Source organism: Beta vulgaris, chromosome 4, assembly GCF_026745355.1.
Source record: "Beta vulgaris subsp. vulgaris cultivar EL10 chromosome 4, EL10.2, whole genome shotgun sequence".
Classification (NCBI taxonomy): Eukaryota; Viridiplantae; Streptophyta; class Magnoliopsida; order Caryophyllales; family Amaranthaceae; genus Beta; species Beta vulgaris.
This window is the reverse complement of record NC_079205.1, coordinates 64,304,178-64,331,565: the sequence shown is the minus strand read 5'-3', so window position 1 is coordinate 64,331,565 and position 27,388 is coordinate 64,304,178. Positions and strand designations below refer to the sequence as shown.

Below are 27,388 nucleotides of genomic sequence, written 5' to 3'. Positions count from 1 at the left end.
TTAATAAGCTCTGTGTAAGAAATAGGTCTCTGGGTTTTGGGATATGGAAATGACTAATGAGGTGAGCTTGGCATGCTCATAGGAAAAAACTCAATTAACTCAGTCTTGTGATGTAACCATTAGTTAGGAGGCTAAAATGGAGTACCAACATATTTTTATCATTCGGAATATGAAAGGACCACAATTGCTAATTTCTTTGAACCTAATGCTATGTCTTTTTTTTTAAAAAAAAGAAAAAATATAAGTTGACTCATGAATTCTGACAAGTAATAACAAGTCATTTTATAGATCGACACATTAAACCTAGAACATATTCTACAAATTCATTTTACATTTTCTATTCTATATCAAATATTCATATTGATGTACTAGTAATACGCTTCTTAAAGGGGGAGGGGATCACATCTAAAGAAATAGATCCTACTAACTTGCGCTTACAACCAACACGGCATACTTTGAAGCTACATAGTGAAAACACCTCGACCTTTGTCTCCTTGGAGACGGACCTTTGAGTGATCCTAGTGTTATGTTAGTCACCTAATAAAATCATTCACAAAACCTTTACGAATGGCTTCCAACCTCGTGTATAATCAACCTACTAATTTGCGACTGCCCTTCTCCATCGATAGTGGACCCTTTCTCCAATGACACTTCGTCAAAGTGGTCCAGTATCCAAGTTGATGCATCATTAAATCTCTAGAATAGGACTAGCAAGTACATCTATACAAATATATCAAAAAGCGTACATAAATAAGAAAATGTGCCACGTGGCGCTCTCCCTAAGAAGTTTTAGTTCATGTAATCCTTGTACAATAAAAAAGTTAGAAATTGCATAGTATAGGGTTTGAACCCGAGACCTCAAGTGCATATACTAAAGTCTTAACCACTAAGTTGTATTTAGCGATATTATCACAAAGTATTATATTAATAAATGAAATTTTTTCTTACCCGGGGAATATCCCGAGCCTAATAACTAGTTAAGAAATCAAACAAAACATTGTTTTACCTAACAGCTCATTTAGTAGTTGGTTATAGATGGTGGTAATGGAAATGAAGTAGTGTGCAAATTTATGAAGAATATCATTGTTTATTCCCATGTTAATGCTAATTTATCCTAAAGTGACCACTTTCCTTCTTGAATTTTCATTCTCATCCAATACCACCTTGTAGGTAGTAATAAGTGGTAAGAAAAATTGCGTCCCCTTGAAGACAAAAACACAAGTTTAGGGGTAAAGATGGCTTGTCTATGAAAAAAAATATTATCCCCCCATGAAAATTTTAAGAATGCTTCCCTACTAAAATTACACTTAGAATTCATTCCCATTGCCGCAATTTATTAATGACTACCAAACGCGCCGTAAATCTCCCCCTGGCAGAGCTGATTAGTATCAAAGAAGGATAATATCTTGGACAAAGGAACCAAAGTCAACACCTCCAAATCTTACTTTGATTGCAAAACAGGCGATTGCACTCCTAAACCACCAGAGATTTTATAATTAATTTAAATAACATAACAGAGATAAATAAAGTTCTCAAAAGTGAGATCTTTATCATAGGCTTACTGAAAAGGGAAGGGAGGGCGAACTGGGCAACAAATCAAAACTGCCATCTACCAATATTATCAGTCTAATCCTCAACAAGGTGTATAGAATGTAATATCAACTCATACTTGACAAAAAAGGTCTTATAAAAACTCAAAATCTCTCAGCCATTCTGGCAGTAACAGCTCTGAGTTTCGAGTAAACCTTTCCGGCAGGCGACCCTAATATTAGGCTACAAAGCGAGTCCCGCGCTACTTTATTGTTTGTAAAGGATCCCAAAATATGAATCTTTGTGTCTGCAATCACAATACGCGTCCTTGTTGCATTTTCGATGGCAAACTTTGTTTTACCTCCTTTACCGGAGAGCCTTCCAATAGCCCTTGATTTATGGTCACCTTTCAATGTTTTAACATCCTTGATCTCAAATGAGTCAATAAATAGTTCATCTACCCTCAAGAGGGCAACTGCATCTGTAACGTCAAATCCAAGCATAAACGCATGGACAAAATCAGCACACTTCTGTAGGTTACTTACGTCAGGTGTGTCGGCTCTTGTCTTCAGCTCAACCTTACGAGCTTTAAGATTCATCCTTACATCAATTTTCATCTGCTCATATATTGGAGTGTAGATTTCCAACCATGCTTTTTTCAAGGGCGTGAATCGATGTTGTGGAACAGCAACCTTTCTGAATTGTACCTGACCATCCGACATCTCATGAGCTTTCAAAGCCCCAAATTTGGGTTTTGATGGAAGAGAAGGTAGTGATGTAGCTACTTCAACTTCCATAGTATTCATGTCTCTTTTGCCTTCCATTCTACTGCTCCAGTGAAAATCTAAAAACATAATTGCAAAGAAAGAGATAATATAAGAAGACCATTCAGAGTTGTTGATCACATCATTTAGCAACAATGTTGTAAAGAAAACAAAGAGGCACTTCGGATACTGGAAGACCGAAATTTATCATTGAAGTACAAATTGATTTAAAACAATGAAGCATGTATATAGTGCAAGGATACAGGAAAAGACCAAGTTTTGAAAGAAATGCCATGTATGAATCTTCAACATTTCTAGCGTAATCTTAAGCTTCCTTCAATTTCCAGAATCCCTAAGTGGGACAACCAGGAACTAAAACAGTTCTAATATCTAAGCCACAAGAACAAGAGGACAACTCTAGAGTAATCTTTAGCTTCCTGAAATGTTCCCGGATCCCTAAAGAGGGTCTAAAGCAACTAGAACAGTTCTAAACCGCGAGAATAAGAGGACATTTCTAGCATAATACTTAACCTTTCCTTCAAAGCTCCAAAACCCTGAGTGGGATCAACCAGCAATTAGAGCTGCAAATCTAAAAATATTAAGACGACAAACAACAATTCTCTATGCCACCTATATACATATCTAAAACCCAAGACAAACAAATGTGATGCTGCCACACTCTCCCATACAATCAAATGAGACATTAAGCAATACAAATGTGTGTCTCAAAACTCGAACCCATAACCTCTCATTTGATATTCTAATACACTAACCAACTGCGCTACAATTAAGACAATATTTTTGAAGACTTTACGTTGGTAAATAATTTGAGGCATATCGCCCGTGACCGAGCTCGTTATTTATTAAATCTTAAGACAATGTCCCTGAAATTCACTCACTCTACCACGCAATAACAGCTTGTTTGGTTCATTTTCAGTAACGGCTTGTTTGGTACAAGGTATACGGAAGGGAAAAATAATTAGTTTTCAATGTTTCCAATCTAATAAGTTCAATAGAACGTAATTCTGATGCAAAATACCCTAAACACCATTACCTGAACTACAAACAAATACCTACTTCTGACGAAGTTGAATCGCGGGTTCAAGTTCGGGTTGAAAATTCCTTAAACTGAACCCGACTTGTTAACACAAACGGAAAATTAGACAATTTAATGGCAAAATCAAACACAGCTATGATTTAGGGTTTTGATTTTGCCATTAAATTGATTGAACATTAACATGTATTTAGTTAGGAAAACATAATAAAATGAAAAAAATCAGATAAACTTACATGTTTAATGGTGAGAAACTGTTTAAATTAAGAATTCCGGCGAGATGACTCAGAAATCCGCTATCTTTCCGGCGAGATCTAAACAAGTTTTATTTCCGGCGACAGAGATAAGCGACGCAGCAGAGAACTGAATGTACGAGAGGAGATAGAACAGAGAGATATGAGAGTATGAGAGAGTTCACTTTGGTATCTTTTTTAGGGTTACATCTTATAAGGGGATTATTTGGGGTAGTTTTTCAGCCGTTGGATTAGATCTAACGGCTTAGGATAAAAAGAGAGGAAAAATTGTTAAACGTCATCTTAAAATTACTTAAAATCATTCCGGAATAACCTTTAATTTACTATTTTGCCTTTTCTTTTTTTTCCATCACCCCCCACCCTCGCCATCCCCTGCCACCACCTGCCTCACCCTGCCACCACCTGTCACCATCTACCTTCCCCTGCCACCCACCACATGCTCCTCCACCCACGTAGTAAAAACGAACTCACTGTATTTTTCTTTCTTAATTTAAAATTTCTCACCATCTCCTATCAAATTGGATGATGTTTTGAGATGAACATTATGTTGTTTTGCAATTTTCAGTTAAATTTCTCACCATTATCAGTCAGTCATCTTCATAAATCTGCGAAGATTTTTTCCTCCCTTGTTTTATATCTAATCCATTAGGCTCCTACATACTCATTATTGGGCCCACCAAGGATCCTTGATTCAATAGTATTGTTTCCTATCTCTCATGGAAAACCCAGATTCAAATCTTGGCGAAAACATAATTTCAATAGGAGGTTGGAGCTTATTATGACCTTGTGTGAGTGCATCTCGAAGGAGATTCTTCTTACCAAGGGATTCCGAGAGGGACTCCTAGAAAAAAAAACTCATTGTTGGGCCCTATATTTCCTAAATGGATCAACTTATAATAAGCATGGCCGACCATCAATGTTTTAGAACAAAATTGAGTTTTCGGTTACAAGAAGTAACCAGTCAGTCAATGGAATTAGGAGACTAGGTCGAGGAATATTCTCAAAACCTTAAAATATCGGAATTGTTTCGTCACAGTTTATGCGTTGAGGTCGTCGGTCAAAGATGACAGAATGAAATTCCCAACAATCCAAACCTAATATCTAGAAGAGAATAAACCACCTTTCTTAATATATTAGCTAATTTAATCTATTTAGTGATCGATTTAATCTATTAAATTAGCACACCTTTTAATCCATTCGATAATATTGACACATTATTGTCTAAAATTGTCTACTATAGTTCGAAATACAAAGGGAAATAAAGCAAGAATAAGTGAAAAAGAGAATATAGGTTTGAATTTATCTAATACTCCCTCCGTCCCAAATATAGTTCCCATTTTCATTTTGAGTGTCCCAAAATATAGTTCCCATTTTCATATTTAGTTTCACATTTTCCCGTAATTTGTCTAGAAAAATCTATCATTTATTTGCTTCTTGAATTTTGTTTTTTCCTGTGTTTATTTAACCAAAATATTACAATTAATGCTCTTTCACCAATTATTCTCCATTATCTCCTAAAATCATCTTTTCCTATACAACATTTATTTAAATAAACAAAAAATCTTTACTCTCTCTTTTATATTCTACTTGCATAAATTACCGTAAAAAAAAGGAGATGAAAACTATATTTTAGGACGGGGAAGTATTATATTAAACTCGAACCACCTACTCTAATAATTTTAAAAAAGCTAAATATCCAATAATAATCCCAGACATATTTCAATGGATACATCTTCGAGGTCACCACGTAAGTATGAATCTCCCTGATTTCATTTTTTCCTCCAGCTATTCACATAATCACATGCTCATTGCTAGTACTATAAGTCTAACAAAACTAAAAAAACCACATAAAACAGTAATAAAGAAAGAAAAAAGCAAGCAGAAACGGCAAAAAACATCCTGATCCGAATCTCGCAACTCTCATCATCATCTCATCACGTTGCCACCTAACTCTCTTCTCCTCCCTTCACCTCCTCCTCATCATCATCTCCTCATCATCCGTCTCTCTCTCTCCAACAAATATTCATACCATGAGCTGGTGGTGGGCTGGTGCTATTGGTGCAGCTAAGGTAAATCTTAATCACTCATTTAATTTAGTCCTATTTACTATTTCATTCATCAATTGATTTTGGTTTTGGTTTCAAATTTTATAGAAAAAACTTGAAGACTCAGATGATGTATCAACTACATCAATAAACTACCAGAGTGTAGCGCTTGATAGTTGGAGTCACAGGAATAGTCGGCAATAGTTTAGCCGAAATCCTCCCTCTTTCTGATACTCCTGGGGACCATGGAAGGTTTACGGCGTGGCTCGTCGTCCTCGGCCAAATTGGAATGCGGAGCACCCAATTGAGTACATCCAATGCGACATCTCTGATAAAGATGATGTCGTTTTGAAGCTTTCACCTCTTACAGATGTTACCAATATTTTCTACGTCTGTTGGGCCAATTGTGTTACAGAGGCTGAAAACTGTAAAATTAACAGTATGATGTTTCAGAATGTGTTGAATGCAGTAGTTCCAAATGCGCCAAATCTCAAGCACATTTGTCTGCAGACTGGTATGAAGCACTATACTGTGCTTTCGAATACTGGGGAAGGTTGAGCATCTGCTCGATCCTCCCTATAGTGAGGACATGCCTCGTTGGAATTGCCCAACTTTATTATGATCTTGAGGATATTACTCTATGCTCAAGTTGCTAAAAAGGAGGATATAACTTGGTCGGCCATCGACCTGGGTGTATATTTGGGTTTTCCCCGTATAGTTGTCATGAATGTTTTGGGTACATTGTGTGTTTATGCTGCTATATGTAAGCATGAGGGGATCCATTTCGATTCCCTGGGATCGAAAATTATCTGGGAGTCCTACTCTCAGGCATCTGATGCAGATTTGATCCGGAGCACCAAATATGGGCTGCTGTTGATCCATATGCGAAGAATGAGGCGTTTAATTGTAGCAATGGAGATGTGTTCAAGTGGAAGCATCTATGGCAGGTGTTAGGGAGCAATTTGGGGTGGAGGTCGCGGAGTTTGATGAGAGAGTTGGGGGGTTTAGTCTTGCGGAGTGGATCAAAGGGAAGGATAGTGTGTGGGAAGAGATTGTGAAGGAAAATGATTTGGTGGCTACAAAGTTAGAGGAGGTGGGAACCTGGCAGTTTGTGGACATGGCTTTTTCTTGAATTGGCCGTTGGATACCATGAACAAAAGCAAAGAGCATGGATTTTTGGGATTCAGAAACACCAAGAATTCACTTATTTATTGGGTTGATAAGATGAAAGCTTACAAGATTGTTCCTTGAAAGAACTTTAAGTTAATATGTATATGTTTTACTACTATTAAATTGTGATCTTGCTTCGTTTCCCTTTACTTTGTGATGGTATGTTATATTGTCAATAAGATGGGAGTAATTTGCTCCAATGTTTATTTTATCTTTCATTTCCGATCACTTGTCTTAATAATACTTTCTCCATTTCCTTTGTTGCAATACTTCGATTTTTACCCTACATATGTTGATATGTTATTATGTGCGATGTTGTGGGATCTATCTCTATGTATATTTTATGGAGTAAAGAGCGTGACAGTCAAAGTGTTGCAGTTATAAAGCAACGAAGGAACTATTGAATAGTTGATATATCTTACCAATATTATCTCAAACCTCAGGGTCGACCTACAGAAATAATCTCCTTCAAGAGGTTTAAACCTGTCAATATTACAGAAGAGATCAGTGAGTAAAACCATTAAGCTTTATTTTAGCTCAGCAACTATCAAATGAAAGAGTAGAAAATTCAGTCTCGTATAATTCGCTCCATTTGGCTCATTAAAATCCTAACTTAAGGTATTTGTAACAACTATATTACAGCTCAAAATATCAACATAAGCTACATACAATTATCGTTTAGTAGATTATATATTATAAAAACCCTACATTTAAAACCATCACTACCAAGTGTAACAACTGTACCATAATTAGTAAGGCTTCCCCATGTTACAAACCCGACCAATACTGTCCTACTGATTTGATTATGATCTATCATGCCACTTAACCACTCTCAGCAGAGAATTTAACAGCTGAGGCTTCATAAATCGTAATCAGGGATAAAGCGGTATAATGACATGAAAAAGTGCCAATTAGGGAAGAACTCAAAGCCCTTAATGAACCAATTGTCTCTTGGATCCTCAAATAGACCACCAAGCTGAAGTTCTCAAAGCAGCACTTACGACGCTGATTGTTGTTTAGGGATGCCCGCAGCTTGTCTAGTGAAAAGTAATTACACAGTTACAACTTCTTTTCTTTTAGTTTTCGTATGCTTTGCTCGTGTCTTTGTTGTGTTTCCTGTAGTAAGAACGAATATTAGAGATCACTGGAAACTAACTATATATTATTCAGTTCTCACTTCTCAGCAGAAACGTAATAAATGAAAGCAATGACATAAATGACCTGCATCTTTTTCAGATTTCCTTCTGCTGCGCCATAAAAGACGAATCGGTGTACCAGCAAATCCAGCATCTGTACGCAATTGCTTCTCCATGTAGCGACGATATGTCTCAGAGAAGAGCTTCGCATCATTGACGAAGAAAACAAATGTGGGAGGCCGGATAGCAGCCTGTGACATTTAGACCTTAGAAAGCGTACAAATAGTAACGCACCAAAACAAAAGGTTGAAATCTTTACCAAAGATCTTGCAATGAGCATAAACTGATATAACAATATTACTCAGCAGTGAAGGATACTCCATTAGAATAATGGTTACTCATAGTATTTCAATATATAGTAAATTATATTCCCTTTTCTAAAGTAGTGAAGAAATAGATATTAAATTTCAAGGTAACAGCTTTTAGATTGAGTGTCGGAGAATTTGGGAATAACACAACTATTACAAGGGATTATTGGTGAATCATGTCAATCCTTACTTTAAGGGGAGGCATCATGGGATGATGTAGCTATTATCTTTGAATGGAGAAAATTAGTGTATCCCCTTGCACTACTTTCTTTGACAATTACTACTTACACACCATTGATGCAGTCTGTAGGACCAGTTTTACTCAAGGATATGGAAATATGTCACTTAAAAAAGATGCCAACATTAGATACAATCTTTTATTTGGCCAATAACCAGGAGCTGAATGAAAAATCTGATCTTCAAATGAAGAACGTTACACTTACTGACAAGTCCCTCAGCAAATATCCAAAGACGTTACTACAAACGTACAAGTTTGAAGATGCATTGCCCCCACAATGTCCATAACAGTATTTGAAAATTCTAAAATACCAGCAGCTCATAAGCTTCTCATGTAATGCAGACATTGTGAATTTGTGATGATATGTCAGCATAACAGTATAGATGTCGTAGATGGCATAAGGATGCCTCAAATGAACACATGTTAACACTAATTGGCAAACAGACAATAAACACTATGGGGGTGTTTGGTATGAATACCGTAAACGGAATGGAAAGGATTTTGATAAGGAGGGGAAAGGGTAATAATAAGTGTTACTCTTATTAGTTGTTTGGTATCCTAATGGAATGGAAACAAATATAACAATGAAATGGAATCACTTTTGTATTTTTATTTTTTCTCTTTCTTATATGACATTATTATTAATGCATGATTTTTTCAATTAAAATAAATGAAAAACAAAAATGAATGACATTAATCACAACCTGCTTTATTGCTTCAACTTACTACTAGAAATTTTTCTCTTTTCTAATTCCAATTCAATGGTGGGCCATTAATCACAAGTTGCTTTGTTACTACAACTTACTCGAAAAATAAGATAATTAAATCACTTTTTTCTATTTTTAATCATAAAAATACAACACCATCATCAGATCATCAAAAAATCAGATGATTTAATCACTTTTTTCTTTTATTCATCATAATAAATATTTTTTCTTTTATTCATCATAAATACCCAACACTGACAGACCAAAATTAGCACATCATCAAAAATCAAAAATCAAAATCATCAAACATCAAATAAGATCATCGCAAAGGAAGATCAATCATCTGTCATTGTTGATCATCATGAAAGCTCATTCTTTTTTTCTTTTTTTACTTTTTTTTTTGGGTGGGTGAGTTTTGAGAATGATGAGTTGTTGTTGAGTGATTTTATTTGACCCAATTTTAAAGAGGCTTGGATGATGAAGCAAGATGTTGAACAATGGCATGCTAAGTTATCAAATTTGGAAGAGAGAGAGAGAGAGAGAGTGAGTGACAGGGTGAGAAAGAGCTTTGGTAGGTGAGGGTCAATGAGAGATGTTGAATGGAGGAAACACGATTTGTTTCCGTGGGTCAATGAGCGGAATCAAAATGGGGGAAACTGTTACACCTAAGTAACGGTAAGCATTACTCCTTGAGCTTAAACAAACAGGCGGTAACGGATTGTGTTATTTGAATCCGTTTCCATGCCTTGAAAAATCCATACCAAACACCCCCTAAGAGAAGTATTTTGAAAAGAAACTGTAGGACCACATTAGTTATACTCCAAACATAGTATGCAGACATATTTTATGGTGCTCTGGAAAAAAACAATTTTAAACCTGAGGAATACCTGTGTGCAATAATAAACACGTCCCCTCTTCCCTGCCCGAGTCCTTGGTGGAGCTTTAAAAGCCACAGCCTCTCGGACAACTTGATTCAATGTGGCCGTACTTAGCCTCCTTGACCTCTCTTTCTCTACTATGCTGGCAGCAACAATGATCCTATAAACATCATAATAAATGCCAAATCAACATGTCTGCAAGGACTATAATTTGTCTGATGTGGTATGTATCCTTCTATGGGTCCCAGTTAGATGTCTGATGCAAGGTATTCCATGCTAGAATATTCCAGGAGGACCAGGAAACAAAGTAACTCCTGAACAATAAATTAAGACTCCAGGAATACTCGATAATTTTTTTTTCAGATCTGTATTGTCCATAAAGTTTATACAATACAAGTGAAACGCTGCTATATACCCGTACAGATACAGTCATACAGTATCATCAACTCATGCACCACAATAAACCATACCATAAAATCCTTGACTATCATGATTCATGAAGCTACCAGCAGGGTGAAGGGTCAGATTTACAAATCTTTAACCCAATAATTCAAAAGTTTTTTTACTGTTGTATAAGATACCAATCCAGATTCAAACATCACATGATACCATGCCTTTGTCAATCTTGCTGCTGCTCCCTCTACCTAAACCCAAGAACATCTGAGACATACTGCAGCAGATATATGACTACTACACCTATCACTGCAACTCCTAATCAAAGTCATGGATAACAGTTTGAAGATCGTGGACGTTAAGAATGTAGACTACACTTGTATCGGCCAAAGTAGTTCAGATCTACAAAATGAAGTGCTGTCATAGTTTCATGATGACCATGGGGATCCATTTGTTTCCCCACATCCTTTTCGGTCGTCTAATTGCATTCAATAAAAGTGGATCATTAAAATCATTCATCCACTTGACAAAATAGGATGTTTCAATCTAGATTACCGACGCCGGCATGCACTTATGAGCTAGTGATCAGCAAGAATGCTGAGTTGACAATATAGTATTGCCTTACAATTCAGGTCACTATTCTATCCATTGTTAAAATCCCGATCTGAGTCTTACACCTACCATTTTACAATCCAAAAGGACCTCATCAATGCCGATCCTATGTAGGATCTCTTGATCCTACCCAACCAGAAAAAATCACATGGTAGGATCTTGATACGATTCTATGATCCTACGACTCTATGATCCGATCCTATCATAGAAAATTCATAAGTAATTTCACATCTTATATTTCTCCTATTTGATTTTGGTTGCATGTTACTTCAATCTTAAAGTATTTAATTATTATCACCATTTACTAATGAAACAAGTCATTACTAAAATGCGTAAATTTTTAACACTGAGTGTTTCACAATATTCTGGCATAATTATCTCTATTTTACCCAATTTGTAGGATATTACGATACTACCAACCCTACAATCCAAAGTAGGATCTCTATCATAATAACATTTTATTTATCAGTTTAAAGTCCAATCTATGGAGAATACCAGCTTTGACACCACTTACAAAGCTCTGCATCTTTCAGCAGCGAGGAGACTAAATACGGTCATTATGCCAAAAAATCTCGGCCATTATGCTTGGTGAATGATGAGCTTTACATGAATAAACACATAAGAGCTCTGCAAAACAAAATTGAAAGGACAGGCGAGGACTTCAATTGCCAACTTGCTCCAACCAAAATATCATCACGCAGACTTCAGGCACTGACATATAGCTACAAATGATAGATATTCTTTCAAAGCATCTTAACCCTATGAATTGTGAGAAAGTCTTCAACAAAATTTTCCAACAAAAAAGAATTTAGTAATAGAAATCATCTATTAGATTAAAACGTTATCAGCCTCAAATGTATGCGTAAAGACTAATTATAATATTTAGGACTGATAAATGTGGAGAAACAATCAAGTTTCTCACTTATTTAAGAATAGAAAGAAAAAAATATGGCGATAGTTCATACTTATCGATACTTTGACCAGATATTGCAGCTGCATATACAATGGGGGCCCAATGAAGACTGCGTAACTCTGTCTAACATCTTGCTCATACACCATTGCTGTCTCCTGATTCTTATTTGGTATTGTATCCATTTATTCACAACAATCAAACAACCCTTCCCTTCCACTTCATTTGTTCGCAATCTTGTAGTCCTAAAAAATAAGGCACGTAATATCATTATATCAACCCCTTTGATAAAAATACATTCAAGCTGTACGAGAGGCCATCAAGAAGCATAAACATTTTTTTCTTAAGCCTACATGAATGTACAAAGATACTGCAAATGATAGTTATCAGTTGCTTCTGTTAACTTGCAAAAAATGGACTTCCTAAATACATAACCTCTTTCAATAATAAATAATAGTCACCCTTCTGCACAGCCTTAACAAGGGATACATAAAAGTGTTATTTTCACCTAAAAATCAATTATTTGAAATCATACTGGAACTTTTAGAGCTCATTACAATTTAATATAGTAGTAACCTAAAAAGTTAGTCCTTATTGGAACTTACAAGAACCCCTAATTTCTAAGGTGAAATGAACACATTTAGCTAGAGTTGAAATTGAATCAGTACCATGGAGGGGGGGGGGGTCTTCTTTTATTTTTTTCCTTCAGGACAGACGAAAGCAAGAGCAATAATCATGTTTGGAGAGAGGAAATCAATTCTAAAACGGTTCTGAAGGAAAGTACAGAACTAAGGACTATGCAAAAGCCGAACCAGCAACCAAGCAAGAAAATAAAAGAAACTTTCAGAGCCTCAAGAAACATCAGAAAGATCAAAAGTAACAAAATGTATTCAACTATTAAATTATACCTATTTCTTGCGTAATCGCCTCCCCTGCCTCAAAAGCCCCCATCAAAAAGGACAAAAAAGAAAACAGTAAAAAACTAGTACTAATTCTTTACAGCTCCCACCCTCTCTGCAAGTCCATACATATACAGCATAAGTGCAGGAACACGAGAAAATGCCTTTGTGATCCCAATTCCAAAGATGGGAACCAGTTTCATGGCACCATCTCTGGGCATCAGTCAAGCCATGGTAATCTAAATAGAAGTGGAAAGCTAAAAATATGAAGATTTTGAACAATAATAATATGTAGACCTATAAAAACAAAGAATGAGAATTCTAACTTAAACCCACAAGAAACCAAATTTTGAAGTCCGTGATCGGGAATTACCCTGACCTCCGATGCAAGATAAAGCAATTTACAGCATTGTTGAAAAGTAGAATTCTATCATCTTTACTGCCACAAGGATACAAGAAGGAATTTTACCTGTTCTGTTATACAGGCATTGCTCAATCACAGAGCTACAACATCAGAGCGGCGAATAGCACGAAAGCTCGATTAACAGATAAAGCTTCAGTCGTGCTCCCTGAAGATGCCACAGCTGTTTTCTTCGGATTCCAGCAGTATCAATAAGCCTAAATTCTGCAATATATGGCTGAAGTTACAAATTCACCATACAAGGCTACCAAGCCTCCTAGACACTAAACAAGTCAGGCAATGGGGGCGACGTATATCCCGAGGAGGAGTGTGGTGGGATAACCTCAGTATTGCCGGGTACTCCAAGAAGCAGCAGAAGTATGGGATGATGGCTGTGGGGACTGAGTATGGGAGGAAAGATAGTGCTGCAACTGGGGGAAGGGGGTGAGGATAAAGACAGACAAAATTTTCCAAGATCCCCATTTTCCATTCTGAGAAAAAATTTAAGAAAGATACAAAGGTGACGTTTCACCAGCAAGCAGCAATCACTGGATGGTTGTCGCAGACCAGCAACTAGCCAGCAGCATTTTGGAGAGGCAACGATAGGATGGGGCAGGGAGGACATTGAGGCTTAGAGCTTAGGAGAGGAAAAGGAAGAACTAAAAAAAAGGTGGAAGTTGTACATAATTTCTTTTCCCCCAATGTTCTCATTTGAAGTAAATTCAGAAAACTTGAGATACTGATGACACAGAGCAGCTACACACAACCTCGGTTGCCCTAAGCTCGTGAACATGTTTGCATTCCATACAACCAAAAATGACAAAAAAAATCTCTAAGTTAATAAATTGTTACTAATTGTAGGCATATTATGGCAACAGGAGAGAGGGTGCACATGGGTCCATGCAGGGTAAAGTATGGAAAAGCAAAAAAAATTATCATAAAGGGGTGAGAATGTCCAAGTGGATGCAAGTTGGAAATCTTCTGTGGGGGTAAGGAGGGGTATAAGTGTAAAAAAAATTACTACCATCAATGGGAATACGATAACATGTCAGATTTTAACAGGAAGTTAAAGAACACACCACAACAGGTATTCCACACAAATCGGAAAGTTGTCCAAGGTTCACCACCAAATGCCAGCATTGAGCAACATAAATAATAATTCATAGATATAGACAAACCTGGCCATCTGGTGCTGTAAATTCAGTATCAATAGCATCACGAGTAGTACCACTGATTGGGCTACAACAGTCCTGTCCTCTCCAACCAATGCATTCAAAATGCTTTTTTCCAACATTGCCTCCCACAATCGCAATAGCAGGAACGTACTTCTCTTTTTCTTCAAGATCAACAGGCTCCTATACTTGTAAGATAGACAGCATGTTACATGTGCACTCCATATGTCAAGATACTGACAATGATAATCATTATAGGACTGCCCCGAAAAAAAATATATAATAATTCATATGAGAAACCTTTATAGCTTCATGCATCTGCAACACCATGAAGTGTAAAACAAACCAAAAAAGTAGCTATGATTTCTGACTCAAATTTCTTGTCTTCCTACGTTCAATTTAGGTTCAAGAACCAAAACAATTTTTTTTTTATTGACATCTATATTCTACCTCAACTCTTGTCAGCCCAGAACAGACGAGGTCGAGGAGCTCCCCAGTTCCACTTCCAGAGATAGCAGATATAGGAATAGGCGACAACCTATATGACCAACAGAACAGAAAAACATGTCAGATAAAGGCAACAAAACAGAAGATAGGGGAATATTTGACATCCAAATTTTATATTTTCTCCATGGTAGTCTTACAAGAAGATACACCCATTAAGCCTCTCACATGGCTGATATCCATATCTACAGGCTTTAGGAACATTAAACAAGTTCATATCTACATGTACCATTCATTGGCCAGGCATGCAATCACTTACTAGTGCAATTATAGAACATATGTGACTTTTCAAAGACAATTGGATTTTCTGCATGTTAGCACTGTCTAGGACCCCTTCACGCACATAAAATATCAAGTATAGTAAACAACTGCAGAAATGACATCTTATAGGTGTTGTGTCGCGCTCCATGGCCAGGATCAAAATATGGAAAAAAATTATATTTATCACTGTAATTCAGGAGGTTTCAAAAATATTCTTTAATATATACTTGGCAATTAATTTTACACCTAATCTTGAATTTTATGAAGAAGTCATAGGTTCTACATAGCATACAATGGTTAAAGTGGTAGCATCTTATCTTGTTATTTTTAGCCTGCAAAAATCCTTACTCAGTAGTGGATGTCACAATGTTCAGTCAAAATTAATGTTCTAGAACAGCTTTTGGCAAAATTCATGAAACAGTCTTAACTCTTAACAAAACAGAACAGCCTTCATTTAATTCCATGATCAATGTCTGAAATGAAACTGCCTATATCTTTTTATTGGCTACTAGGAAGGTAAAAAATTGCAATTATATTCTGGTAAGGAGATTAATTTTGATAGGTTGACAAATTAAGCTTTGGTGTATCGAATCTACAATCTACTGTTTACCACCAATAGAGAAGGTAAGTACATTAAGCAAGCTGAAACAACAAGAGACAGCATGCTCGTCAAAATTCTGATTAGGGTCTTGTAGTCTTAGACTTATTCAATATATCAGTTAAGTAATCAAAGAAATGACAGTCAATCCAACTCCAGGCAAAATTTTGCTCCCTCCATCCTGTATTAAAGTCCACATCTTTCAATTCGAGATGTCCCACATTTATGCTAACATCTGGCAATATTGTTCTCTACTTGCTCAGTAAAGTCAAAACCCAAACCCACCCAAATTCTCTTCCCTTTCACTCTCCTCAATTTCCATGCACAAAGTAGATATTAACTGACATATGGACAGGTTAAGATGGTGAGTTCGTGACAATAAAAGATCATAAACCCGCATGTGGCATACAAACATTATTGATAAGAATTCACGTTTAAATGTTCTACTTCTTTGTCTAAGAATACAAAAGATGTTCAAATCTAATGGAAGTATTAACTTCATAATACTTCACAAAAGAAATTTCAAATTCAAATAATCCATATGATACTCGTTAGGTAATGGTTACTATTCAATGCTCCTTAATTCCTTTTTCCTCATTTTTGAGATTACTTTTTCATGCTCCTCCAATTCCTACAACCAGAACAGCAGAAACTTTAACCCTAAAGTTATCATGCACATTCCTTACAAGGGAATGAGATAGCATAAAACATAAATACCAGCATTTGCATCAAAAACATGAGCAAACATAATCCAAACATATGAAAAGATAGACACTATTTGAATATGCACTTCAATGCAGAGTGTCACCATAAGCATTCAATGACAGCAAAGAAACATAAGATTGAAAATAGAAGTGATAAACAACTCACCCCAAAGACCAAAATTCTGATGCCTGCATTAGCCCTTTACTGGGAGATTCACATTTGTTAACAACAAGAATAATATTCTTCTTTGAATAATTTTTACGTAGCCAATGAGCTATCTCCACATCACCTGCAGTTAGGCCGGCCTGTTCAGGATTGTCTCAATGAGTATTACTTGACAAAGAACAAACAGAGATGATAAATTTAATCCTAATGTAATGCAACCAAATTTATAAATAACTAGAAAACAATGAATTGTCTCCACCAATTAATCATCTTAATCCATCCATCATCCAAAGCTCAGAAGGCAGTCTGGAGTTTCAATAAAAGATCTACAAGAGAGAGATCAAAAAGAGGGAAAAGGGAAACCAAAAGAGAGAGTGGCAATTTTTGGCCTTGTGGATCTAGCATTTGTGTGAGCATAATAACACAAGTATCCAACTCATGGGAGCTCCTTATAACTTATAAGTGGACAAGGTCATCCCAATGGAAGCTGGCACTAAAAGCAAGCTGGGCCACTCACTTGAGTTGAAGAATGATTCTGAGAAAAGGAATATACAAGCTCGCAGAGAAGGAGAAAGAAGTATCCATATGAGTTACTTCCAAGCAAGAGAAAGTGGGATCTTTTTGGAGGATCCAACTAGAACTTCTTTATGTCATTGGCCCACTTAAGAATGTTAACAAAATGCTTCATTAACATGTTAAAAGCAATGGAAAACAGACGAAGAAAATTTAGAAAAAATGGCTACGAGAGAAGCACACCTGACCATCAACAACAAATATGATGACTGATGACTCTTCAACAGCTACAGCTGCTTGTCTCTCAATTTGGGAAGGCATTCTAGCCACAGCGGCCTCCCTAGCAGCCAATGGGATTCCCTCCATACCTATAGTTGTGGATACATTCAAGTCCTCAACAACATCTTCCTGTGATTTTGATAATGTCACAACTCCACCAGTATCTACAACCATGAATTCATGATCTCCCAAAAAGACCTTCCATATAAACGGTCCCTAGTAACCCAGGCTCATCTACCACAATTGCTTTGTTACCCTATAGAAATGAGATTGGAATAAAACAGGGAAATGAGAAACAATAGTGAGGAAGGAAACTCAAGCAAAAGGTTACTAGAATTACCCCCACAAGACGGTTAAACAATGCCGATTTACCAACATTTGGCCTTCCAAAAATTGCAACCTTCGGAAGAAGATGGTCAGGTATCTGCATGTGCAGAATAAAAAATATTAAAAACATACATATATATATTATATCAGGCAAATTTGAACATATACAAAATGCCACTTCGAAAACATGTCATGAACCATGGTATTAAATTGAGAAACATAATAAGGTAAAAGGAACTGACACTTCTAGGTAGAATTTTCCGCCCTTTTTGTTTTCCACCCACTTCTCCGCGAAGACTTGCCTCGTCTTCCTCTATGTGATCAATATAAAAAACCATGAGTATATTTGAACTTAATAAAGGAGAGTCAGGAGAAAAAAAACAGCTCTAGCTGTAATACATTCCACATTTTTCAGCATATTCAACAATTAAAATCATTACTCTTTATTTATAATCCAAAAACAAAACCAATAACTCATACATAATTTCACTCTCCAGTAAAGGTGTAAACGGATTGGAAAAGTCCAGAGTCTAGTCCAATTCAATCCAAACTTGTCGTAGTCGACTAGACAGGAAAAAAAATTGGACTAGATTTTGACTCAAATTTCAAGTTCAAAAAAAATTAGGACTCGGCAGAGTCCAATCTAGTCCATCCATTCTACAATGCCGTTACTTCAGCATATTCCAACAGTCAAATCCATTAATATCTTCATAGAAAAGAAGCTATCAACTCCATATCTTTTCGGCAAATTCAAAACAATTACTTTGTTGATCACATATGCAAACTCCAGATAACAATGAGCAAATTCAGAACGAGCAGCCTACTACAATTCATAATTCATAACAAGTAGAGGATATATAGGCAGCCAGAATTACAATATCAGCATTGATGCATTCAATCACCAACCTAATTACATAGCAAATAATTCATTTAAAACAAAAAGAGAATTGAGCTTCAAAGTTATGTACCGATCCTCAATTAAACAATTAAAGTCATTACTCTTTATTTATAATACAAAAACAAAACTAATAATTCTAACTATTTTCACTCTTCAGTAAAGGTGTAAACGGATTGAAAATCTACTCCAATTCAATCCAAACTTGTCGTAGTCGACTCGACAGGAAAATATTTTAGACTGGATTTGGACTCAAATTTCAAGTTCAAAAAATTAGGACTCGGCAAAGTCTAATCTAGTCCATTTATTCTACAATGCCGTTACTTCAGCATATTTCAACAGTTGAATCCATATATATATCTTCATAGAAAAGAAGTAATCAACTCCATATCTTTTCATCAAATTCAAAACAATTACTTCGTTGTTCACATATGCAAACTCCAGATAACAAAATTACGAGCAAATTCCGAACGAGCAGCCTACTCGAATTCATAATTCATAACAAGTAGGAATGATTCAATATCAACATCAATTCATTCAATCATCAACCTAATTGTACATAGCAAACAATTCATTTGAAACAAAACGAGAATTGAGCTTCAAAATTACGTACCAATCCTCAATTCACGAGATAAAGACTCGAAAACTCGCGAACAGCAAGCCTAGCTTCAGCTTCAAGCTCTTCTTCATCAATGACGAAATCCTCATCACTTCCCTCACTTTGATAACCTTCGTAATCCAAAAACTCATCCTCATCTTCTCCTTCTTCGTCTTCTCCGTCTTCTTCTTCTGCTTGGAATTCACCAGGTACGTCAATTCCGCCATTAGAGGACGGAGAACGAAGAGCTGAAGGTCGAAAATGGAGGTTTAGGGAGGGTTTAAGGAAGGAGTTAGAGATAGAAAGAGAATTTAGAGGAGGAGAGAGAGAGTAAAGAAAAGAGAAGGTTCGAGAATTTTGCGGCAAAGGAGTGGTGAGAGATAAGGTTTTGGAGAGAGAAAATGCGGCCATGTCGCCGGTAATCGCCATTGTTGAAGCAGTGTTTGCTGGATTTCTGGTTTTTCTTTTATTTGGTGGTTTTTGACGGGTTTATCTTATATTCTTATGTAACTGCCAATTTCTTGTAGAAGCATGGTGGAATGGATAAAAGCGCGACGATATTTTCATTCTTATATAGCCTCGTCATTAAGCAAGTTGATTGCCCTTGACCCGCAATTTCGATTATCGAATTGGGTCAGCTTTTATCAGCTCTAATTGTAATTTGTAAATATTATGCGCATCTTCGAGATCACATATTTTAAACATTATCTATTGTTACTACATATATTACTTTTATTATTTTTTTGCAAATTTTTTGTTAACATTGTTGATTTTGTGCGGCTGTAAATTGAGATTCAACACCATTTTATTTACATACTTTCTCTATTCTTTTTCTATTGTAATAATCACACTTTGGGTAATTTTATCTATTTGGACCACTCCACTTTTAGTAAAAAAACAACTATAATTAACAATATTGATTTTTACTTTATGTTGATAAAGTCGTCATTAATTACTCATCAAATTGCATCTTAAAGTTGAGTTTACTTTATTAAGAATTTACGTATCCCCTATCCCCTCCAAAAAAAAAAATTTACTTATCCCCTAAATTTGCATATAAAATATATATCACTTCATTTGTTATTAGTCATCTTTGATATGAAAACCTCATTTAAGTTTGTATACTTATTAAACTTGGCATATGTTGATTCTTCACTTGTACATTGAAAAGTTGTTAATGGTGATTTACTAATATTTTATTTTGTTCTTCAAATTACCATATAAAGCAAAGCCCTATATTGGGGAGAAGTGAAGGAGAAGATGGCAACCGAGTAGAAACATTGAATGTGGAAGGTAGTTGGTTACTATCATGTCACAAGTAAAGATAACAAATACAAAATTAACGCCGTTGATATAAAGTGTAAGTTATGGAACTCTTTTATCTGAAAAGAAATACAACAATTCGACTTTTGAAGTATTCACGAACCCACTTTGACTATCATTTTTTACTAACAGAATAATAATAAAAAAATTAGTATAGATGTTGGAGTTGTCATAGCATATATTTTCCAAATATAACTTCTCATAAATTTTATTGAGAAAAAATCGATGGTCACAATTATACATTGGCAAATATGGCAATACGTGAGAGTAATATATGCCTGCCTGTGGGATCTGCTAACTTGTCTCTAGGAAACAAATAGATGAACTACATTTACAAAATTGGCGCGCATCATCCTCTAGCACAAGTGTACAACATACGCAAAAATCTAAAACAACTGCAAAATTTTCTGTTTCACCTGTTGCATCCAATTAGGCGATAAACTATCAGTCACCTCCTCTTCAGCGTCTACTCGTTTACTACTCGCACTTGAAGGATGGATACTTCCATTGTTCTCGTTGGTACCCACATCAGGACCCTCTGGTTTAACCTTAATTTTTACAGGTTTTCCGAGCTTTGACTTGTCTTCCATTCTAGCGATTTCAAGAGCCTTCTCACACACTGGAAAACCTTCATCATCCCAAAACTCGAGTATTACACCAGAGCCTATGCACATCTTTCCTTGGTAGAAGGCAGCAAACTGCCCAGCCGCCAAGCCTTGATCATCTTCTGATAGATGGACAACAGCAACATCTCCATCGCAGTTTTCACCAACTACTATTCTCAAACTGCAGCAATAAAAGCTAGGACCATGCCGAACCTGAAATAGTTCCAGAAAAAAAGAGAGTAAAGATAGTAGGTAAGGCGACACATTATGCAATGAACAGTAGCATAATTTTCTCAATATAAACTTGGGTCTAAAAGTAAAAATAAAAAAAGAAGAAAAGTGGAGGCACTGGGCAACCATGGTTCTCAAAGATCAAACAAGCATAAAAGAGAATAAAGTGGGAGCTGAATGCTGAGTTTCCAACACCCAGATAGATTCTCATCACCCCCAACTCAGGCCCCAAGTTGGGGTATTGTGGTGATTTTCTTATAGGTAAAACTCCTAGTTGCCTGACTAATTAATGACAGAGGTTGCCTTCTGAGTTAGGATACCCTTATCTCCCCCGCCTTACAAGGGTTGCGTCATCGATAATGATCACCAGCTAATTCCGGGTTGAGAAGAAAAAAGAACGAAGCATAATGTAAAGGCTCTCAGTAGTCCTGATTTCAAGGCAGATACACCATTGAGGTTGAAATCAAACTGGAACATGATGCCTGAATAACCAGCCATTCTGCATAATTCGGCAAATTCAGAATGTGTTTCTTGACAGTTCTCAAAGTAACTATGCAGTGTGTAGGCTTCTGCCTATGTGGTATCATCTGAAGAAGCAAGAACATAGACATATGTAGCATTGCCCTTACATTTACAAAAGGGAATTTCCAAGGACCAGTTGGCATCATTGATGAGAAATCACAAACAAAAAAATTAATGAAATACAATCTATGCTTCAAGGCCTTTACCTTGCACTGCAGCTCACTCATATTGTCTGAAGGCAACCCACCAAGCCATTTCAAAGACCCAACGCGAAAAACACGTCTTCTTTTATCAACTGAATAATAGTTTCTTGACGCAAACACAACATTGTTTTTAGTGTCCTTCTGAACAACATACCTGCGCACCGGGGGGAAAAAAAGTTGGCAAAGATGCAAGTTTTGAATATAATGCGGTTGAGAACACAAAGGATAAGGGCCACAAAAGGGAGGGGAAGAACATCTATGTATACTCTAAATCTAAGCACGTCTATCACAATCCTAAAGAACTCTCTCGATCCCCAACAACAGCTAAACACTCCCAGGAAAAATCAAGGCAAAGCAGGTATAAAGTATCATCATATCATGCAAAATTATTCTGATACATTATTGTTGTCTTAACACTAAAACGGTGGCAAAAATAAGGAGACCTTCATGATGAAAAGGACTGTCATAACAAAAATACTGGCCGAAACACAGTTATGGTCATCTATTTAAGATTGAAGCAAATTAGTGCACTCATCACTACCCCCTACATAAGAATATCAAAAATCCATAATGGAATTGTTAACGATGAATTACCATGGTCCCCCAGGAAGGCGTAGACCTTGCCGTTGACCAATTGTGTAGAACCAAAATCCACGGTGCTTCCCAAGAAAATCTCCTGTCTCGGCTTCCAATATGACTCCTTCATTCTCACCGATATGCCGTGCAACAAAGTCACTGAATTTTATCTAAAATGGAAGAGTAAATTTAGATCAGCTAGCAGTCAGCATAGAGCTCGAAAGAGAACAAGGACTGGACACAATAACAATCACAAAATCACATCCAGCAAAGCAAGCAACTTTTTCTTTTGCTATCATCCTGGGAAAGAGTTATATAATATTTCTAAGTTAATAGAAAGCTTCCACAACATGCAGTGGTTGCTTAAACACCAAACTGAAGTAGACCTATAGACACTACTAATTGGCTTGCCTAATAAACAATGAAATACTTCCTCCGTATTTTAATAGTTGCATTGTTTTGACTTTCACGCTTGCTAATACACAACTTAAACCATTAATTATCTATTTGTGAAACTTATAAAAAGTTGATAATATTGGGATAAATCCAACAATACCTTACATGCTTGAGTTTCCGGTCAAAATAAGTACATGAAAGTGCAAAAGTCAAAAATAACTATTAAAAAAACAGAGGAAGTATCATAGACCAAATGTGACATTAGTGCATTGAGCCATACTATCACCACTCACAAGGACCAAAAGTAGTCTCAGATCTCAAAGAGCCATAGCTTCAAGGCAGTATGATGTATGAAATATTACAGGAAATCAGTACATGAAACTCCCGTAGAAATTGGGAATCCCCAGGCCAGAAAGAAGCTCATCATGTTGAAAACACACAGATAATTACATAACCTAGTACTCAGGTTATAAATTGAACTGAATCTAGAAAAGCTTATATAAATTGAACTGAGTAATGAGAAAGCCGGCATCTATATTCCATATCTATGTTGAAGCATGAAATTAATAATATAATTGGTAAAACGTACTTTTCCAAGGAAACAAATCCCTTGTGAATCCTTCCTATCTTTGTTTGGAAGAGCAAATATGCTGGCAAGTTTACGGACCTCATCCTGAAAGCAAAGTAACATATTGATTGATGAAAAGATCCATAGGTACGCATAATGCCAGAACAATAATAGGATTAAGAAATGAGAAAAGCTAAAGATAAGAAATGCAGCAGACTCAAGAATTCATATCAAACTTAAGTATGGTCCCTGCATAACTGCTTTCTCAGGGGAACTTCAACAATTTATAAGTCTACTTCAACAGCCACCTACACCACTGTGCATCAAGGCCATACCTTTAGCATAATGCATATATTACCTTTACTCCATGCTAGGACCCATCAACTCATCCCATTGGTTAAGCTAACCATTGCAAAACCTAAAGGCTTTGTATTTCTATCATACTTTAGGCACAAGACCATCAAATTGATAAAATACCTCCATCAAAATTTAGTGAGTATTGACAATTGTTCTTGGAGAGGGGGACTTATAATATCTGGACCATCGTGTCTGAGATTGTAAAAACAGCCCTAGCAGAAAAGATAAATTTGGGCCAAGGAAAAGAATGACAGGTATTCACGATGACACATCCACACATCCTTCAAAAGTAAAAAATTTCGCAACTGTTAGCTGCCACTTATTACTCGTGTATCCTCACTAAATATAAGCATCACATTTCACAAGATATCTTAACCTATCTTATTGCAAGTTTGGTCTTAATCACTAGAGCACTTACATTGTATCATTACAATTTTAGTTCCATTTTTCATAACAAATAAATGGATAATTAGGAAAAGAATAAAAGTATTAATTTATAAAACTCTTTATTTCAATCCAGAACATGATGATTATTTTGACAAAATTCACATGAGATAAACAAAACTGGCCAGTTTATCCAGTAAAGCTTGCATTGTCACTGCATCTTGCAACTGTTGCACCCAATATATCATTCTAACAAGGAGGGTCATGGAACTTGGAACATGCTTAGTAAAAGGACACAACATCATAGGAGGGTAGGAGCTGGCATTTGGATAGGAAGGAGCAACCTACCATTACTAATGAGTAATGACCATCATGTGAAGCTCAATAAACATGGATGTGACATTAAAATTTAAACCTATTAATCAATATCCACTAAATAATTCTTCTAAGATCAGCAATGTTCTTATCTTTTTCCTTATGTGAGAAAGGGTGGGGAAGGGAAGACAAAAAAAGAGTGCCTATTTTTGCAACCAAAATGTATACTAGATTTTATAACCAGATGTAGAAGTTCTCTTGGTATATCTCAAGCCTCAAAAATTTGATTGTAGAGAGTAAGGGGGACAGCAAAAATTTAAAGATAAAGGAATGAAAAGCATGAAAAGAAATCACATCCCACCTTTGATGTATGTCCCAGAGGAAATATAAGGCGTTTAAGCTGACTCTGATCAAGATGCGACAGGAAATAAGTTTGATCCTTGACCTGCATATCAAAAGTTCACACGGAATGATCCCCATCAGTCTCCACTTTCCAGGAAGTTCAAGTTAGAACAATACCTTAGAGAAATACTCAAATAAGCACCAAAATGGTTACAGATGTTGGCAGCTACCAAGCTGCTGCTACCAAAAGCAATACTTGAGCAAAAGAAAACAGATCAAACACGGACAACAATATTACCATATCCCTTGACAGCTCCAGAATAGAATGCTTATTCAGTGCGCCAGCAGATGGATGAATCACATTTGCATAATGTCCTGAGGCTACATAATCGAAATCCATACTACTGATAGCATCCATGAATGCACCTCGATGAGGAAAAAAGATACACGACAAAAATTAGACAAGCTTGAATGAAGAATATTAGCAATTTAGCATCCAAAAATTTCTAAACTGGTGAAAAAGGAGATTTTCCTTCACACAAAAAAGTGGACAAACCATCAATCTACTTACCAAATTTTATTCTTGTATTACAGAGAACATCAGGATTAGGAGTACGGCCATTCCGATACTCTTCAATGATGTAAGAGACCTGAGACCTAATAGAGAGTCCCATGAGTCTCAGACCTTAGAGCACATGCAAAAAAAAAGGAGTGCTAAGATATAATCATAAAACAACTGGCAGTTAAAACACGCCTATACTACACGGAAGATCATACCACTTTTCCCAGTATTCATCAGTCAGATGCACAACTTCCAATGGAACATCACCTGAAAAGATACTTTCCCAGTTCAGTTGCAAAGCCTTTAATGAGATCAACCAAATATAGCATTTTCAATAGAAAATGTTCGCCCTTTGAGGGAGTGGGCCAGGGCCGTCAAGGAAACCAATACCAACCATGCATCTTGCGATGATCACCTATTTAGAACAATTACCTGATCACACACAGCCTTAGCATATCCCAAGTCATCTTCCCATGGGCATTCTGACCAGAAGTTTTCAAAGTCCTCCTACCAAAATCAACAATCAAATCCAGCCATGTCAATAACACTAGTCCAGATAAAAATTAACAAACTGGATGGTCATACTCATATCTATAGCATATGTGCGTGTTTCAAGAGCCTTCAACAAAGAATCCTAAAAAATGGAGTGTTAACCTATATTAATGATGCTAGTCATAACCACTCCAAGCATATTAACATAACAAAACCTGAGTTTGTCACTATATTGGCCTGAAACACCCACCCTTTAAGTGCAGTCTCCGCCTTCCTCGTTATGACTTAGAGCCATCATGCTTAGAGCACATCTAAGATATTGACATGTTCCTCTCATTTAATAAGAGCAATTATGCACCTTCTCCAAAAAAAAAAAAAAATTACATCCAAAGGCACATAAAGGTACATATACATGAAACTCCGGAATTTTAAAGAGATAGAAGAGAATTGCATAAAACTATTGAACCTCTATATATAACTGGTCCTCAGAGATTTCTAGAAATTACCTCTATGCCTAGATATGATACTCCCTATGTTCTTAGTCATTGCTACCTATTTCACAAACCCCACGAACTGCGATCTAAAAGAGTTGAGATGGCAATTGTGATAAATTTGGGTAATATGACAAAATTAGGTCGCGAATTACATGAAACTCCATAATTTAAGGAGATAGAAGAGAACTGCATAAAACTATTGAACCTCTATATAAAACTGGTCCTCACAGATTTCTACAAATTACCTCAATGCCTAGATAAAATACTCCCTATGTTCTTAATCATTGCTATCTATTTCACTAAACCCCGCAAACTGCGATCCGAAAGAGGTGAGTTGTTGCATGCAAGTGTGATCAATTTGGGATAAATATAACAAAATTAGGTAGCGAATTGCATTTCCATACGCATTTTTGTACCGCGTATTAGATTAAACTGTTCTATTTAACCATATTGGAGTCATGAACAATCAATCAATCAAAAAAACAACACAAAATTTACAACAATACTCCCAAAATGCGAGGCAACCCAAATTATACATATAAATAACACAACAAATCACACAAACATCCTCTACGTTATATGTAAGAATAATGCAACGAAATAAAGATCATATGATAGGAAGAATAGCCTGGAACCAAATTTT

The 27,388-nt window shown here is 36.2% G+C and overlaps 2 protein-coding genes and 2 pseudogenes across 2 annotated transcripts; 1 reads left to right on the top strand and 3 right to left on the bottom strand.

The window, feature by feature from the left end:
* Positions 1 to 1,465: 1,465 nt before the first annotated feature.
* Positions 1,466 to 3,758, bottom strand: LOC125491600 (uncharacterized). Its single transcript, XM_048643800.2, has 2 exons — positions 3,585 to 3,758; positions 1,466 to 2,374 (listed from the first exon to the last, which is right to left on the bottom strand). The coding sequence occupies exon 2, from the start codon at positions 2,352 to 2,354 to the stop codon at positions 1,695 to 1,697; it is 660 nt and encodes a 219-aa protein (XP_048499757.1). The 5' UTR covers positions 2,355 to 2,374; positions 3,585 to 3,758; the 3' UTR covers positions 1,466 to 1,694.
* Positions 3,759 to 5,420: 1,662 nt separating this feature from the next.
* On the top strand, positions 5,421 to 7,035 carry LOC125497116 (3-oxo-Delta(4,5)-steroid 5-beta-reductase-like; annotated as a pseudogene).
* Positions 7,036 to 7,369: 334 nt separating this feature from the next.
* Positions 7,370 to 19,898, bottom strand: LOC125497115 (uncharacterized; annotated as a pseudogene).
* Positions 19,899 to 20,894: 996 nt separating this feature from the next.
* Positions 20,895 to 25,925, bottom strand: LOC104889981 (uncharacterized). The gene is made up of 7 exons (XM_057394561.1): positions 25,769 to 25,925; positions 25,496 to 25,623; positions 25,217 to 25,300; positions 23,821 to 23,904; positions 22,854 to 23,005; positions 22,263 to 22,413; positions 20,895 to 21,516 (listed from the first exon to the last, which is right to left on the bottom strand). The coding sequence occupies exons 1-7, from the start codon at positions 25,869 to 25,871 to the stop codon at positions 21,085 to 21,087; spliced, it is 1,134 nt and encodes a 377-aa protein (XP_057250544.1). The 5' UTR covers positions 25,872 to 25,925; the 3' UTR covers positions 20,895 to 21,084.
* Between the last annotated feature and the right edge of the window lie 1,463 nt (positions 25,926 to 27,388).

Coding starts and splice junctions, on each gene's coding strand:
- LOC125491600 (XM_048643800.2), bottom strand. CDS start 2,354: ATGGAAGGCAAAAGAGACATGAATACTATGGAAGTTGAAGTAGCTACA.
- LOC104889981 (XM_057394561.1), bottom strand. CDS start 25,871: ATGGGACTCTCTATTAGGTCTCAGGTCTCTTACATCATTGAAGAGTAT. Junction 25,624..25,768: donor TAATACAAGAATAAAATTTG/GTAAGTAGATTG, acceptor TTCCTCATCGAG/GTGCATTCATGGATGCTATC. Junction 23,006..23,820: donor GGATTTGTTTCCTTGGAAAA/GTACGTTTTACC, acceptor CTTCCATTTTAG/ATAAAATTCAGTGACTTTGT.